The following is a 25,634-nucleotide window of genomic DNA, read 5'->3' on the forward strand; positions in this document are numbered from 1 at the left end:
TTATTAAGGCTATTATATATTGTTTACCTACTCCCATAAGAACGTGAGCTCCACAAGGACGGGGATTTTGCTCTGTATTTCTCACTGACGTATCCCTTAAACCTACTAAGACAGGGCACATAGTAGGGACATAATACATATTTGCTGAATAGTTACATATTTAACACTTTTTAATTTCCTTTATAATAGATAAATAAAATACTTCATGCTTTGCTTACAGAAAGCAGTTTGGGGTAGTTGGCAAATCAGAGGGATACTTTAATTAAAAGCTGAAAGGACACAGGAAGCATCACTGTAGCATCTCTTAATACAGCTCAAGATAATCAAATGTCAAGGCTGTCAAAGGAACGGGTGTCAAAAAACTAGCCTGAGAAGCTGTGCAATAGCAGGTGGGGCCTGTTATTCCTAAAATTTGGGGGAAGTGTTTACATGCAAACACATGTATCCTTTCACAGAAATAAGAGTTCTATTCATATGCTTCTTTAATTATAAATCAATATGTTAACAGACATATGGTGCTGAGAAATCGAATGAGTCTAGATGCAGTAAACCACCTATGACTTTCATATCCCACTTAAGAAGGTCAGTACTGATGCCTGACGATCAACTCACAGCACGCTACATAGTCTTTCCCTTCCTGTCTGTGCAGAAAATATTCTTGCCAAAAAGATACTGCTATTCTCCAAATAACAAATCAGCTATCAGAGCAATTTCAACAAGCACACAGTAAGAGATTATCCTAAATCCTTATGACCTGCACCCATCAGCCTTACTAGCAAGGCAGGATCCAATGGATATCGTCCAATGAAGATTTCTTGCAGTGAACAACAAATGTTTTGTGAGTCAATGATGCTACTTTAACCATGTTATGTTGTTCTATTTCTCAGCAGAACTGACACTTTTAGTAAGAAATACTCTTAGAAATAGCAGAAAAGCCTAGACTCTGCACCTTAGATAAAATGAGAGAAAGGAAGGAGAAATAGAGTTCATGATACATGGTTAAGATCATTCTGAAAACTTAGCACAACATCTGTGTAGTCAATGTGTTCCATGTGGGGCTCATCACCACTGCTCCTAACAAAGGGGGATGAGGTCTCTGATCAAAGCTTATATATATATTTTTCTGAGGTGCAGTCTGGCTCTGTCACCCAGGTTGGAGTGCAGTGGCACAATCTCAGCTCACTGCAACCTCCACTTCCCAGGTTCGAGCAATTCTCGTGCCTCAGCCTCCCAAGTACAGATGCCTGCCACCACGCCCAGCTAATTTTGTATTTTTAGTAGAGACGGGGTTTCGCCATGTTAGCCTGGCTGGTCTTGAATTCCTGACCTCACGTGATCCACCCGACTCGGCCTCCAAAAGCGCTGGGATTACAGGAGTGAGCCACCGCACCTGGCCAAAGTTTATATTTTATGTATGAAATTGAGAGGTGAATTAAACGATAAACATAGGAGAAAACAAAATCTGAAGGAGAGCTACTATGGGGAGGCAGGCAAGCTGAAAAATGCCTAGGAAAGGCCTATCCATATGGCATGCAAGATGGAGAGAGAAGGATGAGAGGAAAGAAAAGGAGAAGAAAGGGTGCCCTGTGGCTCTGCTGCCCTCCTCCTTACAAGACCCAGGCTGGCTACTGCCACTTCAAACTCCATGATGACAGGTACTACATTTAATCAAAAGGAAATGTCTGCTAATTAAAAAAAATTGGGATGGATATCATTTGTAGTCCAAAGATTTTGTTTTCTTAATGAGAATTTATTAAGGTATACATTAATTACTAGGTCTGTAAAATATTTGGAGCTATTTAAATATGCTCAAATTTCCTCTAGGAGAATTAGCAGATCTTGTGAACTACAGTTATCATTAGTCATTAGGCATTAGGATAATTAATCAAATGGAGGAAGTAAATCAAATATGATCTCTTAATCAAAAGATGACCAGGCCTCAAAGGGAAGCTGTTAAAATTTTTTGAGTGCTCCTTAACCTACTAAGGTATTATCTGGAGGATTTAAAAACCAAGACCAACAGACTCAACCAAGAGTTTCTAACCATTTTAGTATCTACTTTATTGCAAACAAAAAATATGGAAGACATTTTGCCTGTATGGTTACTATGTTTTCTAAAGGCAGTAATCCTAAGAGTTAAAATTAATGGATTGCCTAGTCTGTGCCAAGGATTCCATGGAGGGTTTTGTGTACAGGATTTTGCCAACCCTCATGGCGACTTTCTTATAAGTACTGGGATCATCCTCATTTGACAGATGAGGAAACAGGCTCAGAAAGCCAAGTAATTTGCCCCAATTTATTCAGCCCAAAGTAACTCAGACAGAATTAGGAGCTGCAAAGTCCATGTGCCTTTCCTTTTTCTTTCTACTCCATGAGATTTTGAAGCATCTCCCCTAAATGGATCAGACTCTGATACTGCAAGAAAGGAATGAAATGTCAAAATAATAAATAAATAGCCACAGCTCACCTCTGGATTTTCTTCTTTTACTCTTCGTGACTGTAAAACAATTATGTATCCATTAATATATATATACACACACAATCACAAAAATAAAATTTACACAGATTAGCTCATCATCAACGATGTCATTTACCTTTTCCTGAGAAAAAGCTGCTTTCCCTTCTTCGCTCTTCTCATCCATCTCGTCGTCACTCCACTCCCAGTCCCCGTCTTCGGTTTTATGAAGGTGACCACTTGACCCAGGAACTCTTCTTACCTGAATCAAAACAAGCCCACACAATTCTTCACTAGTCAAATGTGAACCATTTCACTGGTGCTGCAACTTGGGTTATACAGCATACACACCAACCTGAAAATAAGCTGAGTGGCTGTGAATCCAGGGATAAATAGCGGTTAAGATCCAAAAAGACTACACAGCCTCCAGACTCCCAAACTCATCCTCTTTCCAAAAATGCTGTGTTTTTTGAAATGCATTACTATACACATGAAGAACAAAATATTTTGGAAGAACATTGCACATATAAGCAATTAAGGATCAAGCTCATTTTTCATGTTTACTTCAGTTAACACTTTATTAGTTGCCATATACAAAAGGCCATGTGGTAGGCATCAAATTGCCTAAGGAAGTGCATGCAAGCAACATCCTGCTGACTGAGCAAAGGCAGAGAAATCAGGAAGCCTAATGACGCATACTAGACCATGGGTATTGGCAATCTAAAAACCTAAGACAACAAAGCACACCCTTCTATTGCCACCTCACTCTCTTGCAGAACCTGACAATTATGCTTATTTCCCCAGGATTCTGCTCAACCTATTTGAACAAAACAAAACAGCACCAGACCATTCTTAACACACTTTGTAGCACTTATGAGACCTGTGAGATTGCTAGGAACACAGCTTGATAATCAGCAGCCATGCTAGTGTCTAGATTATAATCAGTCTTCCTCATTATTTCAAATTGTTTTGAGCTAGGGTAGAGATGTAATCCATAGGGCAAGCTTTCCCAAATGTCTTTGTGGTTGGAAAAGCAAAACTTTTAAAAGGACAGGATGACTGAGAATGAGCCTCTGAGACCAAAGTAATTTGCTTAAAAAATGTACTAAGATGTAATTAAACAAAGCACTGTAGCAGATGAACATGATGTGAATGCAACAGCCGTGGTCCAAGGATTCAGAGAAACTTCGTGTGGAAAGGGAGCTTCCAGACAATCTAGTCCAACCTCTTCATTTTACAGATGAGGAGATGGAGGCCCAGAACGTGACCCAAGATCACACAGTAATGAAGGCAAAGCAAGGCAAGAAACAAAGCCTTAGACTCCCACTCAAATGTGACTCTCCTTATGCCACTGAACGATAACCGCCAGCAAGAAGTTATCTAAAAATGTCATTTGAAGACTGAAAGACTATGATGTGAAGAAAGCCTACTTTTTATAATAGACACTATTTAGTTGTATCACAGGAGCTTCAGTAAAACCAAGGGAAACAACACAGAACTTAAATTTAAATATTTAAGTTTAGTATACATGTCAGATCAATGCGAAGTCATAAAAAATGCGTGCTAGGGGTTGGATTTGATTTGAGGGCCTTACCATCTAGAACCTGTAAAAGTAATCCTGACCAGTTGGTCTAGAAGATTTGAGCTCCAACATAGAAAGTCAGCAAGAAAGTATAAATAATTGCAAAGAGTTATGCTCATTTTTTTTAAAAAAGCTTTTTTCTCCAACCCCTACCCCCCAAATTTTTCTTTTTAACTAATTTATCTTTGAAATAGTACTTAGTAAAACCTCTTTTGGGCTTGGCATCAGATATTTCTTCCGCTTGCATTTTGAGTTGCTCTAAAAGTCTTTTCTAATGACGGTGATTTTAATGGTGCTTATAGATGTTGGCAAAGTACTATAGAAAAAATGCCAAAATGCACTTCAGGATTTGCAGAACAGATTGCTCATTTTAATGCTTGCAGAAATAGCTAAAGGAAGAGAAAATAATTTTCTGTTGACATATACAATAAAATTAATTATTTTCTTAGCAACGCTGATCATGGTGGTAGCAACATAGAGAAACATATGTTAATGACTACATTGAAAAGGAAGAATTTAAAGCCACATCTATTACAAAACATACTGTCAACTAAGTGAGAAAACAAGTAAAGTTATCTATCAGACACAGAATAAAACTCTGTCTTTACTAAAATTGTAGAACCCAAGGATAGCTGATGAATTAGTATTCTTTAAGTACTCACCCAAGAGATTACACTAAGGAAATCTTCTTTTCCAGAGAGAGTCTAGATTAACATCCTAAAATTTAGTTTACATCCTTTCCCCCTCTGGCTCTATGTTTACAAGCTCTGTCAGTTTCATTTCCACAAGCAGAATCCAACTATAAACAATAAAATGGCCCATCTTCTCCCATTTTTATTTTATTTTAGAGCCCTGGCTCTCTCTCTGTTTGTTTTATTTGCTGGAAGAGAGAAAGATAAAACAAAATGTCTAGGATTATAGCTCTAGACATTGAAAGAAATGGTGGGATGGGCCTTTAAGCAATAAACATTGGTTAAACAAATAAATATACAAATGTTGACCAAATTAAGAGAAAGAACATTCAAAAACCTATGTAGGGAATATTATTGGTAAAATTGCCACTAGAATAAGAATACTAACTTGTCTTTGAGAATGTCCCCTCAGCTTACTCCTAGGAATAAACTTGCAGCATAATTTGAAACCCAGGTTTCATGGTGGATTTATGTGACATTGACGTCTACCAAAGAGACGGGAAATCAATTTTACAAAGTTACGTCCTTGTAGGGAGTTTGTAGGGATGATGAGAAACAACTTTTATCTTTTAGAGCCATCTAAGTTTCACACAGTTTAGCAAATGGTCTTATTTGGGAATTGAATAATACCTTGCAAAGTTAAAACTTCAAAAAAAAAAAAAAGTGCAGAAAAGCTTCCATCTTCCCCCCACCCAATGATGAGAATGGAGATTATTTACCCTTGGAATTCTAATTTCATTGATTATTACATTGCTCTTGTTCTACTAAATGATTTGCTCATTTAGTAAAGCCAAGAGGTGGTAGAAAGAATTTATTCTCTATTTTCTCTTTCAGGGATTTTAAAAAATCCATTGCTTCTCAGAGAAACAAGCTCAGTTTAAGTGATACCTAAAGGAATTCATAATCTCACAAATTCTTCAGGTCATAGTTGGCAGTGGTGAGGTTAGAAAACGTTTTATATTTTCTTCTCTTTCTCTAAATGTTATTTTTAATGAAAATCCATTAAATAAATGAACCCAAGTTCTGATTCCCACAAGAAAAGAAGGCAGGCTCAGCCAGATGAACAAAGGAGAAGCATGGTTCCTGGCCAGTGCTGGTGGCCACCAGGCAAGATGTAGGTGGCCACTGGGCAGGGCTAGGATGAGCAGCCACAGAGAGGAGATGGCAGCAATGTGGACAACAGTCCCTAGAATGGTCTGACCTGTCACTCCAGTGCTGCACCTCTAAACAGGAGCTGTCTGCAAATCTGCAAATACAGTTGTACCGTCCCCATGCAACTCAAAGGAGGCACCTGGCCCCTGACACAGGAATCGGGAGGAAGGATGTGAAGAACCACCAGGTAAAGTTTCTACAATAGCATGCTAAATGTGTCAGAAATGCAGGTGTGTGACTCTAACACTCTACTGAACAAAAGAAGAATTTACTGACCCAAAGAAATACTGACCAAAACTTAGTAGAATTTGTCTCAATCTGGCATGTCCATCTGTCCAAAAAAAAAAAAAAAAAAAAGAAAGCACCCACTAGCCTCTCCCACTGCCACATTAACTTCTCCCTGGAAATGGGATTTGGGAATCTCCTTGGAGTGATTTTTACCCCTTCGGTGGGAATCCTGCACTCAGCCTCTCCTCCACCTGCTGAACATATGGCATGCTGACTACAGTCAAAACCCGAGTGATCCAGGGAGCCCACCAGCCTCACGTCCACCTATCAAGAACCTACTGCACCAGCAGAAAGCAACACATAGTGACATTTCTGTTACCAGGCATACTACTGATGAGAAGTATAAAAAATATTTCTAATTAATTGCTGTTTATCATGTACTTGAGGCACTGCCAAGCAGACAAAAAGCCTTCTAAATCATGAAAAATTAACAAAATGTGACTCAGTAAGACGTTAGCAATAAATATTTTACTGTCTCCATAGTTTATACACTGACACTGCTCCTCTCTGACCACCACCTCTCTCGGCACCTCCATCCTACACCTACTGCCTGGCCCCACTGTCCTCTCCAGCCTAGGTCCTCTCCTGCTCTTCCACCAGCCCCCTCCCGGCTCTCCTCCTCAGCATGCAAGGCCTGGCACCCACAGCTGACTCTAGATGCTGCACTTACTAGTACTCAGTGTCCCCATGTCCCCTGGCCAGATGAATCTTCCTATCCAATCCACACTTGAAAAGCAAGCCCTGGGATCAGCCCCAACATGTACTCTCTAATCCTGAACTGCCAGCCAAGAAGAGCACCAGTCAAGTGCGCATGATGCCTGGTGCCATTACAGATGACCACCAGCCACTCCTAGATGGAGCATCAGTGCTGCTACAACCCTGCCCCTCTAAGTGAAGCCCATAGACTGGGGCAACAGCAGCACCTGGGAGGGAGCTTGTTAGAAATGCAGAATCTTGGGACCCACCCTAGACTCACAAAATCAGAATCTTCCTTTTCAACAAGATCCCCCAGGGGTCATAGTCTCATTCAAGTTTGAGAAACACTGTGCTAGACAACACTTTCCCTCATTGCCAGCCTAGCCCCTTGCCCCTAGCTGGTATTCATACAATGTTAGGTACTATGTTCTACGGATTTTACATGTATTAACTAATTTAATCTTCATAGTAGCTTGTGAGCTGAGAATGATTGTACTGCCCCATTTTTCAGTGGTAAAACTGTGACACAGGGAAGGTTAAACAACGGCCCAAGCTCATACAGCTGGGAGGTGACAATACTAGGAGATGTAAGAGCAGGATTCAGACCCCCAACTCTCCATTCCTCTCTCTGCTACTGCAGCTTACAATAGGGCCTCAGCTCACCAGCCCCAATCACTTAAAATAACTTCCTCTGCTACCCTGAGAGCAAGTCCATCCAATGGAGCAAAGGTGGCTCTTGTTATGTTTCAGCAAAGAGACTGGTGGCATTTTGGCCCTACAGATTGGTGGAACTTTGAACTTGAGAGAGATGATTTAGGGTATTTGGTGGAAGAAATTTCTAAGCAGCAAAGCATTCAAGAGGTGACTTGGGTGCTGTTAAAGGCATTCAGTTTTAAAAGGGAAACAGCATAAAAGTTTGGAAAATTTGCAGCCTGACGATGTGATAGAAAAGAAAATCCCAGCCTGGCACAGTGGCTTACACCTGTAATCCCAGCACTTTGGGAGGCCGAGGCGGGCAGATCACAAGGTCAGGAGACTGAGACCATCCTGGCTAACACGGTGAAACCCCATCTCCACTAAAAATACAAAAAAATTAGCCGGGTGTGGTGGCAGGCGCCTGTAGTCCCAGCTACTCAGGAGGCTGAGGCAGGAGAATGACATGAACCTGGGAGACGGAGTTTGCAGTAAGCCGAGATGGCACCACTGCACTCCAGCCTGGGCGACAGAGTGAGACTCCTTCTCCAAAAAAAAAATGTTAATCACCAAGACAATGGGGAAAACATCTCCAGGGCATGACAGAGAACTTTGTGGCAGCCCCTCCCCTCACAGGGCTGGAAGTTTAGGAGGAAAAAAATGGTTTCTTGGGCTGGGCCCAGGGTCCCTCTGTTGTGTGCAGTTTAGGGACTTGGTGCCTGGCATCACAGCTGCTCCAGCCATGACTAAAAGGAGCCAAGGTACACCTCGGGCCATTGCTTCAGAGGGTGCAAACCCCAAGGCTTGGCAGCTTCCACATGATGTTGAGCCTGTAGGTGCACAGAAGTCAAAAACTGGGAACCTCTGCCTAGATTTAGGAGGATATAGGGAAACACCTGGATATCAAGGTAGCAATTTGCTGCAGGGGTGGAGCTCTCATGAAGAACCTCTGCTTGGCCAGTGCAGAAGGGAAATGTGGGGTCAGAGGCCCCACACGGTCTCTACTGGGGCACTGCCTAGTGGAGCTATGATAAGAGGGCTGATGTCCTCCAGACCCCAGAATGGTAGATCCACCTACAGCTTGCACCGTGGGCCTGGAAAAGCCACAGACACTCAACGCCAGCCCATGAAAGCATCTGGGAGGGACGCTGTACCCTACAAAGCCACAGGGACAGAGGTGCACAAGACCATGGGAACCCATCTCTTGCATCAGCGTAACCTGGATGTGAGACATGGAGTCAAAGGAGATCATTTTGGAGCTTTAAGATTTGACTGCCTCACTGGATTTCAGATTTGGATGAGGCCTATAGCCCCTTTGGTTTGGCCAATTTCTCCCATTTGGAACAGCTGTATTTACCCAATTCCTGTACCCCCACTGTATCTAGGAAGTAACTAACTTGCTTTTGATTTTATAAGATCATAGGTAGAAGGGACTTGCCTTGTCTCAGATGAGATGTTGGACTGTGGACTTTTGAGTTAATACTGAAATGAGTTCTGACTCATTTCAGAAGGCATGATTGATTCTGAAATGTGAGGACATGCGATTTGGGAGGGGACAGGGGCAGAATGATACGGTTTGGCTGTGTCCGCACCCAAATCTCATCTTGAATTGTAACTCCCACAGTTCCCACATGTCACAGGAGGAACCCGGTGGGAGGTAACTGAATTATGGGGACAAGTCTTTCCTACACTGTCCTCATGACAGTGAATAGATCTCACAAGATCTGATGGTTTTAAAAAGAGAAGTTCCCCTGCACAAGCTCTCTTTGCCTGCTGACATCCATGTAAGATGTGACTTGTTCCTCCTTGCTTTCTGCCATGATTGTGAGGCCTCCCTAGCCACATGGAACTATAAGCCCATTAAACCTCTCTTTCTTTTGTAAATTGCCTAGTCTCGGGTATGTCTTTATCAGCAATGCAAAAATATACTAACATATACTCACAGCCCCTATCTCCCTAATAAACTTCACACTCTCACCGTCTTTCCCTGCGGTGTGCAAAGACAATGGATTCCTTCTTTTTACAAGACCAATGCCTCTGGGAGCACTCCTCATGTATCTGTTCACTTATTCCTTCCTTCAAGACACTTATAGCCAGACCCTGCCTCCTCTACATCATCTGTAAATATGCTTAAGTCTCTCTTATACTTCTACCAAAAGAGCGCCAGGGACCCCACTGATTTTCATTCTTCCTTAAGAATTACTCCATCACTCTTCTCTTTCACTGTCAACGTTTTGCTAAAGATAGTCTCCAACTGTGGCCCTCACATCCTATCTTATCCTCACACTTTAATACCGTGCAAAAATGGTATCTGTCCCTACTAGGCCACCAATGCTATTCTCTCTCCCTTTGAGATTTAATGACTTCCTAATAGTGTAATTCAATGTTCTTCCCTGTGGCCATAACACTGTCTTGTAGACACTGCTGAACTCCATTCTTTTCCTTTAGCTCTTTCCAAATCTGTGTTCACAATATTTCTCCTCCTACCTCTCTTGTCCTTCTGTGTCCTCCAACTGTTCTTTGCTCTGCCTCCACGATAAATGTGACTGCTCCCAGCCCAGTACACATTCTCAGCTCACTAGACACTGTTGCCCTGAGTGAACACACCTTCTCCATGGCCTCCCTGACCTCATCTAAATTGAAATCCTTGGAAACTGCATTTCTTAGTCTTGTTTTCCAAGTGTTCTGTTGGATATAAACACCTCATCTGTTTTCCAAAGTTGAGTTTGCCACCCCCAACCCATTTGTTAATCCTCCATCTCCAGCCTCATTCTGACACTTCTCCAGTGTTGTCTTAGTTAATGCCTTTGAATCTCATCCCAACCCCCATTGCCATCATGTTCACCAGGGGCATGGTCATATAAAGCTCCTAACATGATGCCTGCCATATAATAAACACTCAAAACATGACAGGTGCTATTATCATGAATATCCTCAATGCTTCTCCCAACCAAATCTATTTATCTATTTATAATCCAGCCCCAAATTATTTATTTGTTTATATATTTTCTACCACATCCCTTTAGATACCCTACAATCCAGTTATGTACATGTCACATATTTTTGTGACTCTACCATTTCCCATATGCATTACCTACATCCTTGGCCTGATCTGCCCTTCCACATTCTCCTTTTTTTTTTTTTTAAGCTAAGAAGCTTTTGTCGATCCAATTGGAATTTTGCCTATACCTCTATGTCATTCTACTTTGTGTTACACTGGACATATAACATATCAAACTGTATACTCCTTCAGGGCAGAGAGCTTGTTTTAGACATTTTTTAAAAATCACCTCTTACTTCATTTGGTCAACAAAGTTTTACTGACTATCTACCTTTGTCTACCAAGTTCTAGACCAAAGATGAATAAAACAAAATCTTACACCTTGGAGTAGTTCACAGTCCAGACAGGTGGACAGACATTTAAGCTAGAAATTTTTTTAAAAGACATAAATACTATAAAAAAGATACAAATCATGGGAATCTGCAGAAGAGAGGGTGACTGTCTATCAAGGGACAGTATGGAAGGGTAGCTGCTAGAGCATTAGCCCAGCATGCAGAGAAAGCAAAAACTTAGCACATTCTACTGACTCATGTAATGTGGCTGGGTCACAAGATACTGGGATCTAGGGGGCTGGTTTAAGAAAATGGCTAAGAGCAAGGCTGGAAAAGTTGTGTAAAGAATCTTGTACAATCAGAAAGGCAAATTCAAAGGCCTATAGGAGGCAAGCAGAAAATGCAAAGGAAAAGCTGGCCAAGTGAGGACTTGGGTGACCTGAGGAGCACCTGTCCCACCATAAGAAGGCACCCAGCATTGACTGACGGCTGCCACAGGGAGACAGCCCCAGCATAGCCAGATCTGCTGATTCTTCTAGAGAAGTGGATAACTTTGATTTTTATGTGAATGCTCTTGACTTATTTTAATGTTAACATATCAAGTTAAAAAAAAAACTTTCTCTGTGCAGCCTAAAAATTAATGTCTTTGGGACAAATTTGGCCTGTGAGTTCACACCCCTGTTGTACACCAGTCAGAGGCTTAGAATTCAGACAATGGGAAAACATGGAAAGCTTTCAGGTGGGCATGGTGGCGGGAAGGGAGAATGAGAAAATCTGGATTTCTGAAAGCAGAGCAGAGGATGTGCTAGGACTTGAGGATAACAAAGGCCTGAAAGAAATCAGCATGTTAATCACTCCAGTCACTACTGACATGTAACTAATCACCCCAAAACTGAGTGACTTAAAGCAACAATTAGCCCTATGACAATCAGACTTGCTTCCAAGATGGCTGACAGCAAGCACGAGAGACCCCGAGTCAGGACAAGCCCTTTCTGAATGCCTGACACATAGCAACAGTGCGAGATAATGAAATGACTGTTGTTTTAAGAAGGTTGTCAGTGAGGGCTTAAAGAAAAGTGAGGGAAATGTTCCTGGAAGCTAGAGGAAAGGAGGACCCTGTTGTGCAGTGACAGAGAGTTTAGCAACACTGACATCTACAGTAAAGTGGGAAGCGGAAATGCACCTAATGAACTCAATGATCTATCTAAAGAGATGTCCAGGCAGCCACTTAAAGTGACACCTGGGTTCTGCTCACTGCCTATAAGATGTGAGCAGAGAGAGATGAGCTAAAGAATAAACTGTTAAATATAAACCTGTTTTTCATTCCCAATCTCTCCACACATCAAACAATTCTTGAGCCAAGAAATGGTTTCAGAGCAAAAATCAAACCCAGGGTGAAACTATACAACCTTTTAATAATTCAGAAAGGTCTAAGGTGGTGCCTTGTAGACACCTTCAAATGTACCTAACACCTTCTGAGGATCTTAATAGTTTGTGTTGCAGAACCTCTGCATTAAATAACAGGGATTCCAAGAATCACAGGGCACTGCCCCTTAGCTGTCTCACAGGGAACCCATGGTAGACAAAGCATCTTGTGGTCATGGATCTTCACTAATGGAGTGAACCCAACAAGATTCACAGAAAACCCACTACCTTTTTTGATATCATACTACAAAATACTGCCAGGTTAGACAAAAAGAAGCAGAATACAAAATAAAAAGAGGCCTTCAGATCCTAAACTTTTGCTGGCAGGAAGCAGTCTGAGAAGGCTCCTTAGCTGCAAATACTGACTCTTTCTTGTGGAAAAAGAAGGATGACTTAAAGAACAGAACTTGAGAGGGGAGCCAAGAGCCTTAGAAAACAGCAAAACTGGACAGAGCCCTGATCAAGGAGCTGGCCACCCACGCCTGGCTAGACTCCAGAACTGCCATGGACCTGTGTGCTCCCGTTTTCCCCCTTTTGGGCAAATCTTTAAGATGTGTGTCCTCCTGCCGCATCCTGAGTGTATGTCCAGCAGATATTTGTCTCTTTAGTTCACAGGCTTTAAGACTGAAAAATCAAGGAGCTGTGCCCATGGCACCAGTCCTGAGGAGCCTCCTCTGCACCCAGATCTGATTTAGAGGACAAGGTCATGATTTTGAGCCTAAGCCTGGAGCTGCCACAGGATGAAACTTTTGGAGAGTCTTAAAAGCTCAAGAGCATATTTTAGACATGGAAGAGATGTAAGTTGTTGTGGCCAGAGCGTAGACAGATAGCAAATTGTTTTTTCCAAAGATGCCCGTGACAATATGTCCTGCCCCACATGTCCAAGAATCTTGCCACTTCACTACCAACAGACAAAGTCCAATGCCCTCTCCTTGAATCTGGGTGGATTTGTGCCTTACTTATAACCAACAGAAATGAGGCAGAAGTGAGGGAAGGTCAGAAAAGGTGACGCAACATCTATCTTGCTCACTGGAATACTCAACGGTTGAAGTCTTTAAGTGTCATGTAAGCATTCCAACTGCCTTCAGACCCCTGTGCTGTGAGGTAGCCCAGACTAGCCCCCAGGTGACCTGACCATCTGACGCAGTGGCATGACACTAGAAGCTGAACAGCCTGAATCCCTGACCCACAGAAACTGGGAGACTTACTAAAGGAGTGCTGCTGTCTTCAGCCATTTGGTCTAGGGTGATTTGTTACACAGAAATGGATGATCAGGATAAAGATGGTGATAAGGGATTTACTGAATGTGTTTTCATTTTGTATACTTAGTGATTCTTTGAAAATTAATAGGTCATATTTGGCAGCCCTTGTCATACCAGATAACAGACTCTACGACACACTTCAAGTCATGTTTTCTAATTGTGTATACTCTAGGCCTCTGAACATTCAGATTTTAATTTATACTTACAAAGTATCTCCATCTGACTATGTTATTATACACTAAAATTTACCAAGAGGAAAAATGCCCATTTCTATTAATCATAGGCAAGTGGCAAGAGCTAAATATTGGACCTTTTAGTCAGTGATTCCCATTAACATTTTTTTTTTACTTCTTGGAATTTAAAGCTCCACCAGTTCTGCTAAAATTAGGCATTTCCTTTTTCTATAATGTAAAGGAATAGAACAAAAGAATGAGGACATGAAAAAGTTCTATAGGCAATTAGAAAAAAATTCTAGAGAAACAAAGACTTTATAATTTAATAATGATAATTAAAAATACTCAGCTAGTTTGGTGAAAGACACATTTATAGCAACTTCCTTATAATGCCTGAATATTTTCTAACGGGAAGAGAAGCAAATTTGACAAACGTTGCTCTTCAGATAATGAGAATGGAATATTGTAACTTTGGAAACCCAACATGAAAGGGCAACGTCTTGAAAGAGAATGTTCTGGAAGTTGGAAGGGAACTATTCTGAGGAGGCAGCACAAAGCACAGAGAAGCAATTAGATTTCTTATTCTGCATCAGTCCTATCAAACCTCCAATATGGCATTTCCCCAAGTGAGGGCAACAAAGAACAACGGCAACAGCTAAAAGCCACGAAAGCAGAATCCAATTTTGCAACTACTGTCTTTGAAAACTAAAGCTCCTGCTGGAAAGGGTGCCAAGCTGATCCGTAACTTTAGCTAATAAAGAGAACAATAGGAACACTCTGTCCTGGTAAGACAAATAGCACAGAAGAGAAAACACACATCATGTAAGACCAAAGGAAAATGCAGAAACCAAATGTTTGGCTCCAGAGCAGAGTCGAGGTTGCTTAGGATACAGCAATAAGTTAAGAGTTAGCTTACCTGCAGAAGAAAGAGGGGTGGCGAAGAGAAAGAGAAGCACACAGCCGACCAAATATGGCTCCAGGCAGGGCTGGAACCAGAAGATTTCTGACAAGCAACAGAGAAGCACACTGCGATGGTCAGTTCTAGTTGTCAGCTTGGCTGTGCTACTGCCCACAGTTACTCCCCCCAACACTAAGCTAGGCATTGCTGTGAAGGCATTTGTTAGACGTGATTAAGTCCATAATTGACTTTAAGTAAAGGGAAATTATCCTTGATAATCTGGGTGGGCCTGAATCAATACGTGGAAAAGCTTTCAGAGCTGAGCTAAGGCTTCTCTGAAGAAATTCCATCTGGGGACAACAGCTTTAGCTGTGCCCTAGAGCTCCAGCTTGCTCTTCCTGACAGCCTACCCTGGGAATGTTAGGCTTGCCTAGAATGCCCCCATAAATCAAGTAAACCAAGTCCTTGCAATATATCTCTTTATAGGTCTCTCCTACTGGTTCTGTTTCTCCTGTTGAAGCCTGACTAATACACTGAAATCCAGCAGCCTCGCTATCGGTATTTATAAACGAAAGGCAAATTAGCTAGCAGAAGAGCAATACCCCCCATAACAGAATATGTTAATGTCTCTAAGTGAAATATTAAGAGAAACTGAACTGAAAGGACAAAAAATGAAAACTAAGATGATATGAATTACCATAACTTAAGAGAGACTAAATTCTTACCTTACAAAGACACCTGAAATAAAGATCAGGGGTTAGCTACTGGTTAAACATCATTTATGTTAGGTCTAAGAAATATAATCGACACCACCACCTTGGAAAACCTTCTGTCAAGAACTACGTCTGCTTAGGGATTAATGACCCGAGAAAAAACCTGGAAAGACACTCAAATGCACTGATTTTTGTGGAATGGAAACTCCATTCAGACTCACAAGATGTAATATAGAAAATATTCCTAATATTCTAATTTCACTAAGATATCTGATTTTTTTCAACATACAAATGTATGCAAACATTTCAGAATAACTTTTAAATGTCACTACCAAGGGGGTTCCTTCATAAAAATTATTACTAACTGCCCTAAAGATACATTTGGTCTATTACTCAGCTTACAGTTCCTGGATAAATGGCAGCAATAGGCTCTCTGAAAAAGTAGGTCAATACATAGTCAATTTTCAGTGTGGTCGCTATTATCAAGGACCAAGTCAAGTCTATCACCTGCATAGAGAGAGATATATACATGATATGCCTCTTCCATGTGAAAAAGGAGGCACAGAAATCAGTTGCTATCCTGTTCCCCAGCAGCAGAACTTCACAGTTCCTCACTGTTGATCAGAGTGTGAGTTTCAAATAGAAGCATGTTTTTATTCTTCCTGGTTAGAAAATTAATTCAAATCCATATTATGGAATAGTATGTAGCCAGTAACAAGTATCAGAGACCATCAAAATATAACAAGTAGAAAAGGCTAATAGAGAACAGCATCCACCACCGTGTAAAAGAAAATGAGGAGAGGCACACATACACATTTCTAGATATGTTCGTATATGCACATAGCATTTTGGGAAGCATTTACAGGATGTGGTAATGCCTACTGGGTTGGACACTTTTTCACCATGTTGTACACTTCAAGGAGGCCCAATAAATAACCCTCTCTCCTCCTATCACTAAACTAACTTAAAAATCAGACCAGTAAGCATAAAAGGAACAAAAATCACCCTTATTACTTATAAAGGTGATATCTGAGATTGTGGCTTAAACACTGAGTAAACAGCCTTTCTTTCTCAGTTGAGGAACTGATCTCTAGATTTCGAAGAGACTCCCCTAGGGCTCCCCAGCGATGTTAATCAGCACATTCCTCCCTCACACTGGTGGTCCTCAGTGACCAAGGGCACCTCCCTGGGTGAGCAGGCCAGCTCCAGGAGAAAGTGAGGAAGACGGGGTGGGGCCACACTTTTGTGCCTGATTTTTCCCTCCAAATTCACTAATCAGGTAAGTTCCTAGGCAAAGAGTGTCCTAGAATGTTTTGCTAAAGGAACATCAGGAGTGGAAAAGCAACATTCTCCCTGCCTTCTTCGCCCAGTAAAGGTTTTGCATCATTTGAATTTTTATCATTATGAGTTACACTGTCAGTCAAAACAGAAGTATCTAAAAATTAAAAACATACTTCTTTTAAAAAACACAAACAACATGGAAGCAGATAAAACAGAAAGTATAAGTAACCACTTCCTGTTTCTAAACAAGGTACAAAGATGTGACTTTCAATGGAAGGATAAGTTGCCTAATAACTTTTCAAGAACTAAAAAATGAAAAATATTTCTAAAACCTTAACATGACAATATGGTCAAATCAAGAATGTCAACTTATTTTCACCTACATTTATTGCAATACATGTTAACAACTTAGGATTTCTAACATTTTTAATAGATGTATTCTTTGAGACAGTTTCGCTCTTGTTGCCCAGGCTGGAGGGCAATGGCGCAATCTCGGCTCACCGCAACCTCCGCCTCCCAGGTCCTAGCAATTCTCCTGCCTCAGCCTCCCGAGTAGCTGGGATTACAGGCGCCCACCACCACGCCCAGCTAATTTTGTATTTTTAGCAGAGACGGGGTTTCTCCATGTTGGTCAGGCTGGTCTCGAACTCCTGACCTCAGGTGATCCACTTGCCTTGTCCTCCCAAAGTGCTAGGATTATAGGCATGAGCCACCGCACCTGGTCTAATATTTTATTTTTATGCAACAAATTCTGGAATGAAGACTCACTGTTATAATAAGCTATTTGGTTTGGTCAATGAAACTGCCATTAAGTTTTTGAATGCATAGTAATGTAAAGATATGAGTTCATGTTTATTAACACTCTGCTTTTCCATTCCTCTCAGAGGTAGCTGAGTTTGTGTTCTTCTACATTCTGTCTACAGAATAATGGATACTGTTGTTTTTGTTAAGGTGGCATTTGCTACAAAATTCCAAAGATATTGAGAAAATGTTCTAGCATATAAGAAAATTTGGAAGTGGGAAAGCATGTATCCCGAAAGTAAGATGCAGTTACATCTGTTCTGTGTCCCTATATTTAGAGTATCCTGCATTTAGTAGGGACCAAACATACATCTGCTGAATGAATGAATGAATGAATGAATAACAATTTTCTGCTCCCTGAAGAAGGTCTTGCCAGAGCAAACCTGCACCACAAGGAAACTTCTCCCCATTTTCCCTCATGCTTTCCCCTTAGAGAGGGATGTCAGGAGCTAGTGACATTGTATCCTAGAACTGCTGAAGGGATATGAAGAAAAAGAAAAGTAAAGAGGACTCCATTAGTTTCTGAAACTCTTTAGTTCCCCATATCCAACATAACTGAAACTCGAGCAGTCAACAGAAAACCTTGCTCTGAAACTGTTCACCTCTGTGAACCAGCACTCAACACAGACACTACTAGTGCACAACAGGTACTGTAGAAATATTAGTTGAACAAGTCAAATAAATACCCTAGGCTAAAACGTAAGACACAGGAACATTCTGGGCCAAGAGTCTCACCCTGAGACTCAAAGGCATTTTACCATGTCCTCAGAAAACAACCATCTTTTGCCATCACCGGCCTTTTCGCTGTAGGGATGTGGTTAATAGTGATGAGTACAGGGAGGCTGAGGGGCTTAATTTATTCCATCTGCTTAAGCAAAGTAGCAGCTGGTGTCAAGAAAACTCTGGGCCTTCCTCTAAGTATCTTGAAGATACTGCGAGGAAAGGCATGGTTCTAAACGCCAAATAATGACAGAGCTGATGATCAAAATAGATGGGCCCATCTGCCTCTGAGATGACATATTAACATCCTATCGTGCTGGGAATAATTCAAAGAAGCAAACAGACCCATGTTGGTTCACTAAAATCATTTTCCCCTTGTAATCAACTCATTTCACTATCATGCTGTCTGCAAAGGGCAGAGACTTCAGATGTGAGGATAGAAACACAAACAGGTGCACACACACACACACACGATACAGCACAGACTTAAACTCTGGTTTGAAAGATTGAAGGGTCTGATTCCAGCACAAGTTTAAATTGACAGGAAAGAAGAGCCAATGACTGCATCACAAGGTCCCTATGCAGAAACATGCCTCACATTTAAACTTGTACTCTCTCCATCTCTACAGCTCACTCCACCCAAGTTATCTTCTCATGTCTCTCTCATTCAAAAATCACAAAAATATAAGGAGACAAGGAATCCCCTGAATTCCCATTGGAGGCTAGAGCCTCTGAGGGAGATGAGATAGGAACTGCCAGAAAGCTGCCCCAAGTCCTGGTGGGACAGTGTTGTCATCACACAAACTGTTTAGCTGTGGTGTCAGATTCCTCAGTTATTGGGTCAGAAAGGCAGAAAGATTATCATCCTATGTGCAGAAAGACTGACAGGTGTGACACGCTGACATTGTGTGTCAAAATGAGAGAAAAACAGACCTTCAACTTTCTCTTCTTCTTGGCTACTACATTCATTTTTGTTACCTTTTTTTTAATGGAAATGTTCATAAATGCATAAAGTGAAAATAGGATAACAAACCTCTTTTACTCACCTTCAACATTATCAACATTTTGCCAATCTGATTTTATCTATACATTCCAACTCTTTTGCTTCAGTATTTTTAAACTAAATCCCAAACATCGTATCATTTTACCTGTAAATACTTCAGTATGCTTCTCTGATAAGGACATTTAAAAACATGATCACAATATCATTTTCCCAAAGAACAAAATCACCAATAATTCCTTAGAATCTAATATCAGTCTACATTCAATTTTGTCCTACTGTCTCAAAAATGACTTTTTCAGTTTACTTATTCAAAACTGGATCCCCCCAAAATCCAAATGTGGTCCACACTCTGAAATCTATAACCATTGTTGTCAGGGTCTCTCTTAGAGCCATCATATCCACTTAAACAAGCTCCGATTTAGATGCTGCTGTTTCAGCCAAAAGGACAGAGTAGGAACGTCAGTGTTTTCCTATTGCTAACAGAAAACACCATCTTCACAGGGATCAGACACCTGTTCCTTACATCATCAGGACAATTCTCAGTCCTCAAGGAAAGCAATAATGGAAGCTCCACTGTAAAAATGCTCCAGACAGGAGTTTTATTTCAGGGGCAATGTCTCAACTGTGATCGAATTCAATACTAAAAAGGGCCATAAATTCTATCTTGTTAATTCATTTCATACTAACAGGAGACTGCTAGAGCAGCAAAATAAATAACACAGATTTATCTGTAAATGGTTCTCAAAGACTATGTATTCTAATTCATCTATTTTCCTAACAAGGGCCAGCCACCGATTTTAAAAACAAACAAGAAATAACATAGCTGCATATGTATATTCTCACACGGTGAATAAAGATAAAATACAGTTTAAAAAATGCAAGCTTCAGAATCCATGGTAAGATAGAGGAGAACAGGTATTGAGAAAAACTGAGTTTCACAAGTAACCCAGGTCACACTGCAGGACCTAAGCTTCTTTATCTAAGGATCTAATCCTCTCATCACATCTGCTCATCGTTAGTAAAACTAAGTATATTTGAGTACCATCATTTTTTTTTCTTTTTCTGCCTAATCCCAATAAGAGTCCAATGGCCGCATTGTAGATGGCTAAAAGCAGAAGGGCAAAAGGCACTCAGAAAATTCAGAACACGGAAGAGAATCAGTTCTTGAGTTAAGAGGCTGTGTGCAGGCTACACACTCCCAGGGTACGGAATCTTTTGCACACAATGTTCTCAGCTGTCACTCCCGTGGTTGGACACACGTTTCTCTCTCCAGGCCACCCTCTCCTGTGATTTGCAGACATGCATATTGGTCTCCTGTGCATCTCCCCCTGGAAGCCCTGCAAGAATCTCTCACTCAACACATTCAGAATGTTCAGCATCTTTCCCAGGAAATGTTTCCTCCCATCTTCCAAACAGTCTGTAAGTCAGAAAGCAGGGAGTCAGTCTGAGCTTTTCCATAAAGCTCTCCTTATCCTTCACCATCTTCTCAAACTCCCATTCCCATGAAAACCTTTCAAGACCTAAGCTGTACTAGTCCATTCTCATACTGCTATGAAGAAATACCCAAGACTGGGTAATTTATAAAGAAAAAGAGGTTTAATGGACTCACAGTTTCACATGGCTAGGGAGGCCTCACAATCATGGCAGAAGGCGTGGGAGGAGCTAAAGCAACATCTTACATGGCAGCAGGCACATGAGCATGTGCAAGGGAAGTGCCCTTTATAAAACCATCAGATCTCATGAGACTTATTCACTGTCACAAGAACAGCATGGGAAAACCCGCCCCCATGATTCAACTACCTCCCAACGGGTCCCTCCCACGACACATGGGGATTATGGGAGCTACAATTCAAGATGAGATTTGGGTGGGGACACAGCCAAACCATAAGTCATGTCAACCCTGCCTCCTAAATATCTCTTCTACCTATTCTCTGCCTGCTCTGCCTTTGTTCCCACCTATCCTCACTTGCACAGCACAGTCTGCCAACTACCAGTCCACCAACCTGACCCCTGCTTCCAGTCTTATCCCTCTAAACCACAACACACTGCCACACTGCTGCCTCAGAGCTCTTTCTAAAGGCAAACTGGTCGCTGCATGTCTCTGCTGAAATTCTTATCACAGCTCCTCATTTGTGGGTGGTGGGGGGAAAGCCCAATCTCCTCATCAAGACACAGGGACACTTTTTGCTCTGGCTCCTGCCCACCTCTGCATATCTTCCCTCTATTTCAATCACACAAACAATTACTCTCCAACACATTTGCAAGTACTTGCCCATGCTGGTCCCTCCACCTGAGATGGGCCTCCTTGCCTCTAGGGAAGGAAGACTACCACATATCTTACACAGGACAACTATAGGACCAAGTCCTTCACAGGGTCCTCCCCAGCCCTCCCCAGCATGCTGTGCGCCATTCCAACCCAGCATTCATCCTGATGCTCAGTGGTTGTTTCCAGGCCAAGTCCTCCCCTGATCTGTGGGGACCACTACCCTCCCAGTCATCCAGGCTCAAATTCACACTGCCAACTTTCATTCTTCTATTGGGTTACTTACAGAGTGAGTCTTATCTCTGTAGCCTCGACACAGTCCTGGTACTTGATATATGAACAATAAATGTGCACCAAATGAAAAGTTGTCTTTGTGCATTTTCAATATTTTTCTCCCCCTCCACACTGAAATTTTGAATAGACACAGGTCTCCACTGACCTCAGAAGCCTCTGCACATCCCAAGCTATGTGTGTCTTCCTGCCCTTTACAACCAAACTTTGAAAAATCACCCACTTGCACTTCTTCATCCGTTCACTCATTAATTCTGACTGTCCAACTTTTTCTCTTACTGTGAAAAACAAGCTAAATCCAATGTCCTTTTGTGAGTCTTCATTTTCCTTCACCTCTCTGCAGCATTCAGAACTGCTGACCACCTTCACCTTCCTGGTTCCTGGGACAGCACTTTCTTTTCCTCCTCTCATAGTTCTCTGCACCCTCCACTTGTTCCTGTGACTGTTCCCCCAGGACTCCCCAGGGCTCCTTTGTTCTCTCTGTCATGTCCTCTGTGGCAATCTTATCTTATTACATGGCTTCCACAATCACCTCCATTGAGAAGACACCTTCAAATGGAAATCCCAATGGAACTTCAAACTCAAATGCGTCCTAATGAACTCCTGATCTTCCCTGCAAAACAGGCCCCCTCCAGTTCCCACCAGTTTCAGAAAAGGTACTACCATCCTCCTATTCATACTGCCTCAAATCCTTCCAGTTGTCTTCCCCCTTCTGTTTTGCCTTCCATGTCCAATCACTTACTAGGCTATGCCAAGTCTAGCACTTCAATGTCACTTGTCCCCTGTCCTATGCCTCTGCCACAGTTCTAGTTCAGACCCCCATCACCTCAGGCCTAGCTGTCTTTAACAGCTTCTTCCAGCCTGATCTCCTCCTTCAGACTGTCCTCTACTGTTCACTCCTGAGCCAACTTCTACAGTTGCTTCTCTGCTTACAAGGCACCTGTCATGGGCTCCTTACAGCTCACAGCACCGCATCCCAACCCCATGGCTTAAGATCTAAGGCTTCCACACTCTGGACTCGATCCAGCTTTACAACCTAACTTCCTACTGCATTTTTTCATGCAAGCTTTATTCTAGCCCAGTTCTCAAATATGCCTGATCATAAAATTCACCTAGGTCATGTGTTAAAAATGCAGATTTCTGAGTTCTACCCAAAACTCACTAAGGAAAGACCTCCAAAGAGGTCTAAAGAACAATCTTCAATTCTCTGATTCAATGATCTACAATTAGTCTCCCAGAACACTTTTTTTCCCCTTCAATCACAAATAAAATTGTGGCATTGAAGAGGAAAAAAAGGAAGAAAAGAACACTCAAATCCCCACTATCATCAAAAGCCTGCGCTGAATCTGCTAGCCACTCGTGTATCTCTTTCTTTTTCTTTTTTTTTTTTTTAAGACGGAGTCTTGCTCTGTCGCCCAGGCTGGAGTGCAGTGGCGCGATCTCAGCTCACTGCAAGCTCCGCCTCCTGGGTTCACGCCATTATCCTGCTTCAGCCTCCCGGGTAGCTGGGACTACAGGGTATCTCTTTCTTCAATCACCAAACTTCCTCAAAAATCACCTATGACCTTCCTATATACATAAATGTCTACCAAGATGAAGACTATGCTTTGCTTTTCTTTTGTTGAAAGACAAATCCCCAATTATGTTGACAATGAAATAAGAAAATCAATTTAGAATCTGGGACTAAGGATCTTAATAGGTGTTATTTTCCCAAGAAAAATAACTGAAGCAGAAACCTTAATATCCATATGCCTATTGCATTTTAAAAAGCATTAATTATAATATCTATATAATTGCTAAAATAGGGTTACAGTGTTCAGGTTCATGTAGTTTTATATTTTCATACCACACACACAAATATATGTTTTTGCAATCTAACTGCATTACCTATTTTAAGTTATATTGGCTGAGATTTTTTTTCAATTTAAAATTGATTCATGTTTATTACAGAGAATTTAGAAAATAAAGACTAGAACAAGGATGTGATTAGAATCCTTCCACTGGGTGACAGTACAGCACAGTGTTTACCAACAAAAGGCCTCTGCATCAGACTTTGACACTAAGTTCCAACCTGACTGCTTGCTAGTCATCATGACTTAACCACGAAGTCTCAGTCTCTTCACCTGTAACACACAGTGATAATACCTACCTCATCAGGTTATTATGCAGATAAATGAGATCATGTGGGTGAAACAGTCCAGTACCCACAACTTAGTATGTGTTCAACAATTGCTGATTTGTACTGAATTCTACCCTGGAAAAACAAAACCCAGGTGTCTCCTCAGCTTCAAAAACTCTCAGGGAATGAATCCCTGTGTCCTACACCCAAGTATGTGGAATTTAAAAACCTGCTGTGGACCTACCTATTTTCTTAGAAATATGCAGCTGAATATAACCATTTTTGGATATTTGAGATCATTATGTACTCTATGATAAGTGAATGGATGAAGACATCAGGCCACAATTTTTCCCTAAGCTCTCCAACCAGGAAGAAAAATGTAGCATTCAGGTCATAATGGTATAATGATATTTGAAGTATTAATGATAGAATGTCTGAGTTAAAGATAAACTTCCTTATGAAACTTGTTCCATATTTATATTCTGAATTATACTGTTAGATAGGCTAAATCAATAAGCATAGAAAAAAAAACCTGCCTTTCAATGGGTATAAATGTGCCCAAAATACTATAGGGGAGAGAAGAAAACGCTATTAATTTACTGTTCTATGGCCCTTTCTTAACACATACTACTACGGGTCCTTGTCCTACTAAACTTCATTTCCTAGCACAACCCAGGGTTAAAGTTGGCAAGTACCACCAAGTATATCACTTTTACCAACACTCTGAAACAATTCAGGCAATACACCACACTTGGAGATGACTGCTTTGAAAATGCCAGAGTTCTACTACATCATGGCTGTTTTTTAGTCACTCAAATCCTTTAATATTTCAGACAGATGTGGTATGTAAAGTGCCCCTTGTGCAAATGCACAGTTGACTGTATTTGTTCATGTATCCATTTTACCAAGTCTTAGGCATTGCCACACCTTTTCATGGAGGAGCCCACCTCATTTAGGTTCTACAGGGGAGGACTTTATCTGACTTGCTCATCCCTGAATCCCCAGCACCTGGCTCACTAACTGGCCCATTCCAGGTGTTCAACTGAGACTAGTGGAATGGCTGGGCATGGTGGTTCACACCTGTAGTCCCAGTACTTTGGGAGGATGAGGCAGGAGAATGGCTTGAGGCCAGGAGATTGAGACACACCTGGGCAACACAGCCAGACCTCACCTCCCCCCACACCCCCTCCCACACACATAGTTAGCCGTGCATGATGGTGCATGCCTGTAGTCCCAGTTACTCAGGAGGCTCAGGTGGGAGGATCCCTTGAGGCCAGGAGTGCACGCTTCAGTGAGCTATGATCATGCCACTGCATTCCAGCCTGCGTGACAGAGCAAAATCCTGTCTCAAAAAAAAAAAAAAAAAAAAAAGAAGAAGACGAAGAAGACTAGTTGAATAAACAGATGCAACTGTTACATGCTTGAATTTATCCAAGTATATCATGTGATTCTGTTATAGAACATTTGACTGAATTACAGCCTTTAAAGGAACTAAAAGGTAAAAATATTTAGCAGTTATTAAATACTTCCTGTGTGCTTTTAATTTTACAAGAGCCACACAAATAGGTATTACAGATAAAGTCTGTAAAATAGAGTCTAATAGAAGCTAAATGATTTTCTAGAAGCCTCATAGCAAACGAACACTAACCCTTTCTTAGAAATCATATGGGGTAAGTGAAACAACTGTGTAAAACAATACTAAGTAATCACTAGGTTTACTCTTCTTTATCGTTCTTCTTTAGTCAAATATGCAATCTGGAATAGCGCCTATCTAGTGCCTAGCATATTTTCAGC

At 41.4% G+C, this 25,634-nt stretch overlaps 1 protein-coding gene across 3 annotated transcripts in view; it reads right to left on the reverse strand.

Moving 5' to 3' along the window:
- STK39 (serine/threonine kinase 39) overlaps window positions 1-25,634 on the reverse strand; it is a 296,359-nt gene that overhangs the window by 121,211 nt on the left and 149,514 nt on the right. For all 3 annotated transcript variants that reach the window (XM_055108709.2, XM_034954433.3, XM_063595436.1), the window contains exons 11-12: window positions 2,595-2,717; window positions 2,468-2,497 (exon numbers count right to left, since the gene is read on the reverse strand). In XM_055108709.2, coding sequence (XP_054964684.1) covers window positions 2,468-2,497; window positions 2,595-2,717 — 153 coding nt within the window. The remainder of the gene's footprint in view (window positions 1-2,467; window positions 2,498-2,594; window positions 2,718-25,634) is intronic.

This window comes from Pan paniscus, chromosome 13, assembly GCF_029289425.2.
Source record: "Pan paniscus chromosome 13, NHGRI_mPanPan1-v2.0_pri, whole genome shotgun sequence".
NCBI lineage: Eukaryota > Metazoa > Chordata > Mammalia > Primates > Hominidae > Pan > Pan paniscus.